We start from the raw sequence: 12,602 nt of genomic DNA, 5'->3' as shown, positions 1-12,602 counted from the left end.
TCTCAGGTTGCAAGGACAACTGGAAAAACAAAAAAATCAAACTTCAAACAGTCACTGCTTAAATCAGTATGTTTCCGTAGAACCGAAACAAAATACAGATGAAAAATGGATGCTATGGCAGATACAAGATGTCATGAGAATAAACTGATGAGGTATATACACATATAGAAGTACCTAAAAATAGGGACTATCATTATTACTAAACAAGGGTAACTGAAATGTAAAGGGAGAAGCAGCAATCCATAAACACGCATATTTATAACAGGCCAATGGAGTCAGTGTCCCATAACATTAGGAAAATACTGGGAGGGCCATGTTGCCTTTTCTTAATGTTTTTTTGTTTTTCTTTTTAGGGCCACAGCTGTGGCCTGTGAAAGTTCCCAGGCTATGGGTCAAATTGGAGCTGCAGCTGCAGGCCTACACCACATCCAAGCCACCTCTGTGACCCAAGCCGCCACTTGTGGCAACCCAGGTCCTTAACCCACTGAGGGAGGCCAGGGATTGAACGTGCATCCTCAGGTTCATTCTTTTTTTTTTGTCCTTTTGCTATTTCTTGGGCCGCTCCCACGGCATATGGAGGTTCCCAGGCTAGGAGTCAAATCGGAGATGTAGCCGCCAGCCTACACCAGAGCCATAGCAACTCGGGATCCGAGCCGCATCTGCAACCTACACCACAGCTCACAGCAACGCCGGATCCTTTAACCCACTGAGCAAGGCCAGGGATCGAAGCCGCAACCTCATGGGTCCTAGTCGGATTCGTTAACCACTGTGCCACGACGGGAACTCCCCTCAGGTTCATTCTTAACCCACTGACCCACAATGGGAACTCCTCTTTCTTAATGTTATGGCTCAGTGGTTGACAAACCTGACTAGCAGCCATAAGAACACAGGTTCAATCCCAGGCCTCACTCAGTAGGTTAAGGATCCGGCATTGCTTTGAGCTGTGGTGTAGGTCGAAGATGTGGCTTAGATCCTGAGTTGCTGTGGTTGTGGTACAGGCCGGCGGCTACAGCTCCGAATGGACCCCTAGCCTGGGAACTTCTATATGCTGTAGGTGAGGCCCTAAAAAGACCAAAAAAATAAATAAAAAAAAAAATCTAAAGATGTGCAAGAAGTTTTTTCCTAACATTGTAAGATGATGGTTTCATATTTACAATAGTTGTAGCAGCTCTTTCTTTCAGGCCAAATATTTCAGTTTCATAAAGGAGAGTTGGCAAATTCTGGTAGTAACTATGGGAATCAAAATTAAAAGGATTAGCATTCCTTTAACTCAGTCTCCAGAAGTGTCTTCAACAGATCATTATAAAGCACCACCCCTTATGGGCTGGAAGAGTAGGCTGCTTAACTGTACAAAATACGGCCCCGAATGTATCACCTTTGAAAGAAACCACCACTATGCTCTAGAGTTCCAGGTGACCAAACAAGAAGGGGTGAATACAACAATCGGAAGGCTTAGAAAAACAAGGAAAACCTTCACCAACTATTTTCATTCTTGCTCTCACTCTCACTCCAAGGCAACACACATATGTAATTTTCTTTCTTTTTTTTTTTTTTTTTTTTTTTTTTGTCTTTTTTGCTATTTCTTGGGCCGCTACCGCGGCATATGGAGGTTCCCAGGCTAGGGGTCCAATTGGAGCTGTAGCTGCCAGCCTACACCAGAGCCACAGCAACGCAGGATTCTGAGCCGCGTCTGTGACCTATACCACAGCTCAGGGCAACGCCGGATCCTTACCTTAACCCACTGAGCAAGGGCAGGGATCGAACCTGCAGCCTCATGGTTCCTAGTCAGATTCGTTAACCACTGCGCCACGACGGGAACTCCTACTCTAAAATAATTTAAAGAGTACATTTTACTTGTTATCTGCTAAGATCAGTGTGTTACCAATGGTTATGGCTCACTGATAGGCTTAACTGGTGTGAATGCAATTAATTCACCAAAAAATATTTTAAATACTGAAGTCTTCAAATTATTTACTTCTAAAGGATAGTGTTTTCTTTTTTCTTCTTTTTCTATTAGCTAAGGTTTTATATATTTATTTTTATAACGATTTTTATTTCTTCCATTATAGCTGGTTTATAGTGTTCTGTCGATTTTCTACTGTACAGCAAGGTGACCTAGTCACACATACATATATACATTCTTTTTTCTCACATGATCATGCTCCATTATAACTGACTAGATATAGTTCCCAGTGCTATACAGCAGGATCTCACTGCTTACCCATTCCAAAGGCAATAGTTTTGCAAACTATTCCTTTTTCTTATTTTTTGGCTGCACCCACAGCCTGCGGAAATTCCTGGGCCAGGGATCGAATCCTCACCACAGCAGCGACCTGAGCCACAGCAGTGACCTGAGCCACAGCAGTGACAATGTCAGATCTTTAACCTGCTGCAACCACCAAGGAACTCCAAGAGAGTGTTTTCTTAAGTTGAAAAGAAAGGGGTGGAGTTACAGTTTAGCTTATTTGGAATTCTGTATAACCTACTCTTTATCTTATCTGATTATCAGGTCCCCAGGAGTGAGTACTGTTGAGCATGTAAAGAATCATCTGTGTTTACTGTGTCCCTGGGGTTAAAGTGGACAAACTGCTCTGTCTTTATGACTGAAATCTTGCAATAATATTACTGGAAAAAAACCAACAAAAAAACAACTTCCAGAGTTCCTGCGATGGCTCAGTGGTTAACGAACCTGACTAGTATCCATGAGGACACTGGTTCGAACCCTGGCCTTGCTCAGTGGGTTAAGGATCTGGCATTGCTGAGAGCTGTGGTATAGATTGAAGAAGCGGCCTGGGTCCCATGTTGCTGTGGCTGTGGTGTACGCTGGCAGCTACATACAGCTCCAATTCAACCTCTAGCCTGGGAACCTCCATATGCTGCAGGTGTGGCCCTAAAAAGACAAAAGGCAAAAGGCAAAAAAAAAAAAAAAAAAAAAAAAAACCAACACACACACAATGAATTACTAATACAGAAGAGGTTGGGAGGAAGGACTGCTTACTAAGCAAGTTTGCAAGTTCAAAGTCACCAGTTCAGGACAGTGTGCACCTATGTACTTGAGAGCTTCATCTTCTAGCTAGAAAGATTAAAGAGAGAGAAAAAATAATTACTGCCATTGCTTTAAATCTTAAAACTTTATAAACTTAATTTAAAAAATAAATTAAAATTTAAGTGTGTATATGTTCATCAATATATTCTAAATATAGCTAAGTTTCAAAGGAACAACGAACCAGAAATAAATGAATGATGATCATACAAATATAGAAGTCATGATTAGTACAGTCATCAGTATTTATCGGTTTTGACCACATCAAATTCATACATCACCAAATCAAGGAAAAGATAAAACATTGCCTAATGTTTATGGATTTTTCTTCTGATAAATTTAACATGCCATGCAGCATTTTGCTGAGGGATTTTGAAACTAAAATAATTTTCACATTTCTACACTCCCTATAAAGTTTGTAATAACAAACTTTAAGAGCAGGAGTTGAGAAAAGAATCTGCAGTTTGCTATTTATCTGCTGCTGGAAGATCAGTGCTATGCATACAGTGCTGAGAACAGATGGCAAGTAATTGATTATAATGAGGCATCCCAATCAATATTTTCCAGGATTCCATAAATAACCAGAAGTTCAAGCTGTTGTTTCAAAGCTTTGTTACAAACAATGGAAAGTCTCCCATCATGGTAGGAGAATGAGGGTGGTTTTTTTTTGTTTTCCTTTTTAGGGCCATACCCGAGGCACATGGAATTGGAGCTACAGATGCTGGCCTAGAGGGATCTGAGCCACATCTGTGACCTACACCACAGCTCACTGCAAGTTGGGATCCTTGACTCACTGAGCAAAGCCAGGGATTGAACCTACATTCTCATGGATACTAGTAAGACCTCCAAGGGTGTTTTTAATACAATCCAAGAGATGGTTTTAGCAACAATTAATAAAATAAGGGCTTAACCCTAATCTCAGTCATGATTTTTTAAACTAATTTTTTTTTTTTTTTTTTTGCTTTTCAGGGCCACACCTGCAGCATACGGAAGTTCCCAGGCTAGGGGTTGAACCAGAGATGCAGCTGCCAGCCCACACCACAACCACAGAAATGCTGGATCCTTATCCTACTGGGTGAGGCCAGGGATAGAACCTGGATACTAGTCAGGTTAGTAATCTGCTGAGCCACAACAAGAACTCCTATCAGTCACTTAAAAAAAAAATGTATAGCCACACCCACAACCAGATCCTTAGCCCACTATGCTGGGCGGGGAATCTAACCTGTGACCCAAGGTTCTTAACCTACTGCACCACAGTGGGAACTCCCCGTCAGTCACTTTTTCTTTTTATGGCCACACCTGGGGCATATGGACGTTCCTGGGCTAGGGGTCGAATTAGAGCCGCAGCTACAGGCCTAGGCCACAGCAAGCCAGATCTGAGCTGCACTGCATCTGAGACCTACGCCACAGCTTGCTGCAACACTGGATTCTTAACCCACTGAGCGAGGCCAGGGATAGAAACCACACCCTCAGGGACACTTCCCAACCTGCTGAGCCACAAGAGGAACTCCCTGTCAGTCACCCTTAAAACTCTCTTGATCATTTCCTTCGAGGTGTTACCAAGTCAATTCTTTTTTTTTCCACTATAAAACACTGAGATATTAAAATTTTTAATGACAAAATATGTGGGATTTTTGATGAGACTAGCAGGAAATAAGCACCAACACTATAAAATGTAGGTTGCTGTATACTTGGCACATTTAAGAAAAGTGCTTGGTGGCTAAATAAGCAGTGGAAATTGCCAAGACTGTCTTCCTTGCCCATCCACTTCAAGGTCTCAGGCAGTGACAACATGATAAGTTTTCTTTTCAAATTAAGTTCAATGAAACCCTCTTGCCTATGGGACTTGTTCAGTATGATTTCTTCTTATATTTTTTCACTCTAGGGAAAACACTTTAATTTTTGGTAAGCATGTGTCCTTAGTCGTAATACATAACAACTACATTTCCCTCAGACCAGCAACTTGGGCTGTCTGCCAAGTTCATGGTTCCTATCATTCACAAGTGCTACATGGAGTATTACCTGTGTGCAGCCTTTTAAGAACAAGGCTTTGAGACCGCCACAGCCTCTCACTAGTGCCTGGATACCATCCTTGGTTACTTGGTCACACCAGGAAATGTTTAATTGCTCCAACAGTGGACATCCCTCACTTAGGATAAAACAAAATGAAACAAACACGTGACTAAATCCAATTCCAAAGGCACCAAAGTCTCATTTTATTGGCTATCTAGTCAGGGAAATACTTAATTCAGATTTTTATGGAGATTTATACTTTTCCAAGTATATTCTTTTTGCACTTAACACAAATTTAAAGGTCTATAGATAGTAAATGGAAATGAAGCTACTTGCTCAAGTTAGAGTAATTAATAAAGAGTAAGACTCTAATTCAAATTCTCTATCACATAATTCAAATGCTTATCAAAGTAATAATGAGGACATTTCAACTTTTATTTAAAAAAATTACAAAGGATTTAAAATTTTTCTTTCCTGGGAGGTATCTAGAGTACAGTTTCCACTGGCTGACTTCAGGATATATTTTATTAGATCTCTGCCTTCTATCAAACACCAGCTTCTTCTTTGATCTTTGATCTCATGTATAAACTATGGAAGAATCCTAAGCTCTATGCATACTTTGGAAAACACTGCTTTAACTGTTTTATAAAATAAAGCTAGGGAATCTTGGTTCCAGCTTATTCTTCATCAATAGTGAGAATCCAGGCAAGTCACTTTAAGAAGCTTCTTCACTTTAAGAATTCAGGCTTCTTCACTTAAAGAAGCCTTCGAGAACCTCTCCAAGGTCAAGATTAGCCACAACTCTTCAATGTTTCCCCCCAACTGATGCACTCACTTCTATCACAGCACTTATCCTGCTGTAAGTGGGAAATGCTTAGTGTTTTTTCCTTCCACTAGACGCTATCAATTTAAGGGCAGCGACCCTTACTCAGTACTCCGCATGGTTGAATCACAGCACCCGGCATTGAAAAATCTTTTAGATTTTCTTATCTGTAAAGTGTCTGTCCTATCTACCTCACAAGGTTTTCAAATAAATGACACCACTTATGTGATTTATTATGATCTACAGACACTAGTTTTTTTGGCCATGCCTGCAGCATGCAGAAGCCCCAGGGCCAAGCAAGGATCAAACTTGTGTCACAGCAGGAACCCGAGCCATAGCAGTGACAATGCTGGATCCTTAATCTGCTGAGTGACCAGAAAACTCCTAGACATTTTATACTACCCTATTTATTATCCTATGAGGCAAACAGCCTTAAGTACCTATGTGTGCAATGCTCTTAAGGAAGGTCAAGAAGGAACCACATTTTCAAAGTACTTATACTCCACTAAATTTATTATTTCTTCTTTTAATGGCTTAACTCTACTACTCATAAATATAACCAATACACTCATAAAAGGCTGATAAAAAGGTAAAAGTACAAAGAGAATGGGCACTGCGCCTTCCTTTTTGTTGGCCGTGCCCATGGCATGTGGAAATTCTTGGGTCAGGGATCAAAAGCACACCACAGCAGTAACCAGAGCCACGGAAGTGAAACACCAGATCCTTAATCCACTAAGCTACCAGGGAACTTCTCACCTTCCTTTTAAGATATATTTTTATATTTAAAAAATACATTAACACTAGAACAATTAAAATTTGCTAAGTGCTTACTATGCACCAGGAACCCTGCCGAGCACTTCAATCATGTACAAACTATAGTATTCTGTTCAGAAATCCTAGTTACCTCTAGCCACTTCACTTCACCATGTCCTTTAAGTTGGGCGAGTGGTAACATAAAAGATCAATTCTGAACTGCAGTACATACCTATAAGACGTAGTTTTATTCAGTTCCAACTTTATTTCAGTAATTAAAAAAAATAAATATTTCTTCTGATTGTTGGACATTCTTTTTCTTCCCTAATCAATGATACCTTATTTAACTTTTTTTTTGTCTTTTGTCTTTTTAGGCCGCACCCCTGGCATATGGAGGTTCCCAGGCTAGGGGTCAAATCGGAGCTGTAGCCGCCGGCCTACACCGAAGCCATAGCAATGCCAGATCTGAGCCACGTATGCGACCTACACCACAGCTCACGGCAATGCCGGATCCTTAACTCACTGAGTGAGGCCCGAGTCCTCATGGATTCCAGTCGGGTTGTTAACCACTGAGCCACGACAGGGACCCCACCTTATTTAACTTTTAAACCAATGTTTATTTTTCTTAGAGTACAGTTGATTTACAGTGTTGTGCCAATTCCTGCTGTATAGCATAGGGACCCAGTCATACATACATGTACATTCATTTTCTTGGACATTCTTCTTGTAAGAAATTTACCTCAGAGCTTTTAGAGACATGTTTGTTATCGATGTACAGGAAGCCAAGTCAAGGTGCCTGAGTTTGGAACAGAACTTGCTAAGACTGGTACATGTACTGAAAAATGGAAAAAGGAGAAAATAATGAGTGAACAAATAAGAACACATCCTTAGAATACCATACACGATTCTCATTAAATGTGTGTATGTGTGTGTATATATATATATATTTACATACATATAAAACTGTAAAATTTTCGTATGTCAAATAAAAACGGTTTTAAATCCCTTTCATGTTGAGGAAGAGGCAGGTTCACAAAAAAAAGCTGTGCTGCGTATGAGAATTTGCATGAGGGGAAGATGGTGCTTGATTCACATTTGGAAATGTCAATAGCTACTGACAGCAAAGTACATTTATGCTGATAAACGATTTACATGCATTCTGCAAATCCAAGAACACTGGAAAGCTAGCTAGTACTTGCTAGCAAGTGGTGAAACAAGACCAAAAGTTCTGTCTCTGATCTTTTCCTTAAACCTTTGCTCAAGATGACCTTAGAAGGTCAGGGATCAAACCCCTGCCACAGCGGTGACAACACTAGGTCCTTAATCCACTGTATCATCAGGGAACTCCTCAAGATAACCTTTTGCATGGCAGTAATGCAATAATTGGATTTTTGCAAGGTGTACAGAGGATTTACCAGTGTTGGCTAAAACTAGCTAAGTTACGTAATACTATTGCCTGCTTTCCTTTATGAATTTCTTAAAGGCTCTTTTCCCACAGTGGTCAAGTTTTTTAACTTTTTATTTATTTTTTGCTTTTTAAGGCCACACCCTGTGGCACTTGTTCAGCCTGATTTTTGTCTCCCCATCTTGCTTCTCTTCAAAAATTAATCTTTGGTCAGGTATTAATTCTTCTTATTTTTTCACTCTAGGGAAAACACTTTAAATTTTGGGGTTGAATCGGAGCTGCAGATGCCAATCTATGCCACAGCAACTTGCGATTTGAGCTGTGTCTTCGACCTACACCACAGCTCACAGTAATGCCAGATCCTTAACACACTGAGCATGGCCAGGGGATCAAACCTGCATCCTCATGGATACTAGTCAGGTCCATTACCACTGAGCCACAAAAGGAACTCCTTAATTTTTTTTTTAATTGTGAAAAATCTCAAATACACTTAAGAGTGAGTGATAGAGAATGTACATGTATCATCCTTAAGGTTTGACATTTATCAATAATCTATTATTACTGGAGTTCCTGTTGTGACGCAGCAGAAATAAATCTGACTAGGAACCATGAGGTTGCAGGTTCGATCCCTGTCCTCACTTGGATTAAGGATCCAGTGTTGCCATTAGCTGTGGTGTAGGTCGCAGACGCAGCTTGGATCCTGCATTGCTGTGGCTGTGGTGTATGTAGGCTGGCAGCTATAGCTCCAGTTCGACCCCTAGCCTGGGAACCTCCTAGCCTCAAGTGCAGCCCTAAAAAAGCAAAAAAAAAAAAAAAAAAAAAAATCTACTATTACTATTTCACCTATTTCCTTCATTTTTTGGGGGGGGTTCAGTATTTTAAAGCAAATCCTAGACTTATTATTTCACCTGTAAATATTTCAGGACATATTTCTAACTATATAAAGACATATATATATACATATAAATACCTGACACCTAGTCTGTGTTCAAGAGTTCCCAGCTGTCTCATAAATAAATGCCTGTGTCAAACTGATTTATTCAAATTAGGATCCAAATACGACCAATACATTCTAGTAGGCAGATATGTTTCTTAGGTCTTTATGTGAACCTACATTTTCATTTCTTCTGCGTGAATATCTAAGAGAATTGCTAGGTCCTATATACTGAGTGCATGGCTGACTTTTTAAGAAACTGCCAAACTTTTTTTGAGTGGCCTTTTTACATTCCCACCAGCAATGCATCCACATCCTTGCCAATACTTGGCACTGTCTCTCTTTTCGATGACAGCCATTTTAGTGGGTATGGAATTTTAGTGGGTATGGTTTTATCTTGCAGTTTTATAATGAACACTTTTTCTTTCTTGTGCTTGTTAGCCATTCATCTCTTTCCTTAGTGAAATGTTTAAGGGTTTAGCCCAATTTTTAATTGGGCTGTCTCATTACTGATTGTAAGAAAGAGTTCTCTATACATTCTTGATACACACTTTCATTAATTTCTCTCAGTAATGTTTGTGGTTTTCAGTGTAGAAATCTGACACTTCTTTTAGCTCCAAATAAAGAGCTTTGCTTGTTTCCTATTGATATGCTTTTTTTTTTTTTTTTAAACTTGTTGCACTGACTGAAACCTCCAACAGAATGTTGAATAGAAATAACGCGGGAGTTCCCGTTGTGGCGCAGTGGTTAACGAATCCAACTAGGAACCATGAGGTTGCGGGTTCGATCCCTGCCCTTGCTCAGTGGGTTAACGATCCAGCATTGCTGTGAGCTGTGGTGTAGGTTGCAGACGTGGCTCGGATCCAGCGTTGCTGTGGCTCTGGCGTAGGCCGGTGGCTGCAGCTCCGATTGGACCCCTAGCTTGGGAACCTCCATATGCCGTGGGAGCGGCCCAAGAAATAGCAAAAAGACAAAAGAAAAAAAAAGAAATGATGCGAGTTAACATCCTTGCTTTTCTCCTGACCTTAGGGTAAGGCATTCAGTCTTTTACCATTAAGTATAATGTCAGCAGTAGCTTTTTCATGGAGGCCTTTAATCATATTAAGGAAACTCCTTTCTATTCCTAGTTTGTTGAGAATTTTTATCACGAATGAACTCTGGATTTTGGCACATGCATTAGTTATCTATTGTGTTGCATAGTAAACCACCTCAAAACTGAATGGTTTAAAACTATATCTTAGTTTTCAGGAATACAAGCACAAGCAGCTTAGTAGGGTGTCTCTAACTCAGGGTCTCCCACAAGGGGTACAGTCGAGGTACTGGCCACAGTTGCAACTATCTCAAAGGTTAAATGGGTACAGATTTCCTTCCAAGCTCATTTTGGTGGATGCTGGCAGACCTTAGAAGATCCAATTTCAAGTTCGCTCATTTGGTTTTTGATAGGATTCAGGTTCTTGCAGGCTGTTGGCCAGAGACCTCAGTTCCTTGCCACATGGACCTCTCAATAGAGCTACTCACAATGGGGCAGCTAGCTTCCTCCGGAGCTGGAGCTTTGAGAGCAAGTAGAGTATGACAGAGGTTATAGTCTTTTTGTAACCTAATCTCCAAAGTGACATCCAACGCCTTTGCAGTATTCTATTGTTAGCAATGAGTCAGTAGGCCCAGTCCACGCTCAGGGGGAGAGGTTATACAAAGGTACAATTAAAAGAGGTAGGGATTATTTGGGGGCCATGACAGAGACTGTTTCATATTGAGATGATTGTGTGGTTTTTGCGGTCCTCTATTCCAGAGGGCAGTATATCTCACCAGCTGCCTATTTTTATACGGCCCACAAATCAAGAGTGGCTTTCACTTTCTTTTTGTCTTTTTAGAGCCATACCTGTGGCATATGGACGTTCCCAGGCTTGAGGCTGAATTGGAGCTGCAGCTGCCACAACCACAGCCACGCAGGATCTGAGCCATGTCTGCGATCCTACGGCAACACTGGATCCTTAACCCACTGAGTGAGGACAGGGATCAAAACCACATCCTCATGGATACCAGTGGCGTTCGTTACCCACTAAGCCTCAATGGGAACTCCTGTATTGTAATTTTTTATTGAACTGCTAAGTGTCAGATTTTGCGTCTCCCTTTAAAGAATGCTGGGTTGGTTGTTGTGGTTGTTTTTTTTCTTTGCTCCCCCCGCCCCATTTTTGGCCGCCCTGTAGTATATGCAATTCCCAGGCCAGAGATCAGATTTGACCCACAGCCTACACTGCAGCTGCAGCAACACCTAATCCTTAACCCACAATGCTGAGCTGGGGATCAAACCTGCATCCCAGCACTCCAGAGACACCACTGATCTCGTTGCGTCACAGTGGGATGAATGCTGAGTTTTGACTTGGTAGGCAGTTTAATTAGTTGTGAATTAACCTGGTCCTAAATTTTTTCCTTTTAACCTGTATTAAGACAGGTCTTGCTGAGCTCTTCTATCAAGGTGTGATCTTTCTGAAGTCTCTACTAAATGACCTAAGGTGGATCAAAGAACTTTCTCCAGGGTGGTTGGAACTTCTCTCAGCCTTATTTAAATTCTGGCAATTCTTCAATTCACAGTTCCTCAGTAATTGTTCTTTCCTTATCACATGTCCTTTGCCCAGCTATGTGGGGTCACAATACGCAGATATACAGTTTACTATTCAGCCAAGAAAATGTAGATTTTTTTGAAGAGCTCCACTGTCTCCAAACACAAATGGAGTCAGCCTGGTCTCTGAACTCTTTCTCTTCAAATCAGCCAGAACTTTGTGCTCTGCTTGGGTTCCTTCTCCTTGTGCCATTTTCTGGAAAATGTCACAGGGCAAAAAAGCCAGGGCAGTCACAGGACTCCCCTCATTTGTTTCTCAGTCCTGCTCTGCGTGTTGTCCAAACATCTCCATCAGCTTGTTTTCCACAGTTTCAGAGTTGTTCACAGCCAGAGGCAGTGACTGTCATCATTAGAGGTCTCCATTTTTGATTTTTAAAGTCTGTATCTTTTTTTTTTTTTTAAACTGTATCTAAAACACTGCTGAGGTCACCAGAACAAGTAGAAGTCAGAATGACCAGTGGTTATTTGATGATTTTACGATATTAAAGTTTTCCGTTTTCTTCGGCCATGCCCTTGGCATGTGGACATTTCTGGGCCAAGGATCAAACCTGAGCCACAGCAGCGACAACGCTAAATCCTTAACTGCTAGGCCACCAGAGAACTCCCAATATCTATTTTTTTAATTTATATTTTAATTGAAGTCTAGCTGATCTACAAGTTGTATTAATTTCTGCTGTACACAAATGACTCAGTTATACACATATTCTTCTATATTGTATATCCTTGCTTTATAATGTTGTGTTAGTTTCAGGTGTACAGCAAAATGATGCAGTTGTGCATACACACATATCCATTCTTTTTTCAGATTCTTTCCCCACATAGGTTATTACGGAATACTGAGTAGAGGACCCTTGTTGATTATTTTATATTTATCTCTTTCTTGCGACCTCAAAGAAAGGAATAAAATAAACAATGTGCTTGAAGCATCTTCTACTTTTCTTCACTCAAGCAATTGTAAAGGGCCCATCTATTTTAGAAACCTTTTTTTTCGGGTGGGGGAGCATACAGCAT

At 40.8% G+C, this 12,602-nt stretch overlaps 1 protein-coding gene across 9 annotated transcripts in view; it reads right to left on the bottom strand.

Moving 5' to 3' along the window:
* The window catches only part of FBXL20 (F-box and leucine rich repeat protein 20), a 99,283-nt gene that overhangs the window by 16,667 nt on the left and 70,014 nt on the right, over window positions 1-12,602 (bottom strand). For 7 of the 9 annotated variants that reach the window (XR_002337138.1, XM_013979813.2, XM_005653936.3 and 4 more), the window contains 3 exons: window positions 7,372-7,467; window positions 5,066-5,192; window positions 2,999-3,073 (listed from right to left, as the gene is read on the bottom strand). Coding sequence is in view for 6 of the 9 variants with exons in the window: in XM_013979813.2 (XP_013835267.1) it covers window positions 2,999-3,073; window positions 5,066-5,192; window positions 7,372-7,467 (298 nt within the window). In the remaining 3 variants the exon portion in view is untranslated. The remainder of the gene's footprint in view (window positions 1-2,998; window positions 3,074-5,065; window positions 5,193-7,371; window positions 7,468-12,602) is intronic. The other 2 variants (XR_002337140.1, XR_002337139.1) reach the window with 1 other exon arrangement.

The sequence above is a fragment of the Sus scrofa genome, chromosome 12 (assembly GCF_000003025.6).
Source record: "Sus scrofa isolate TJ Tabasco breed Duroc chromosome 12, Sscrofa11.1, whole genome shotgun sequence".
Lineage (NCBI taxonomy): Eukaryota > Metazoa > Chordata > Mammalia > Artiodactyla > Suidae > Sus > Sus scrofa.
The sequence above is the reverse complement of the archived record's forward strand: the minus strand, read 5'-3'. Positions and strand labels throughout refer to the sequence as shown.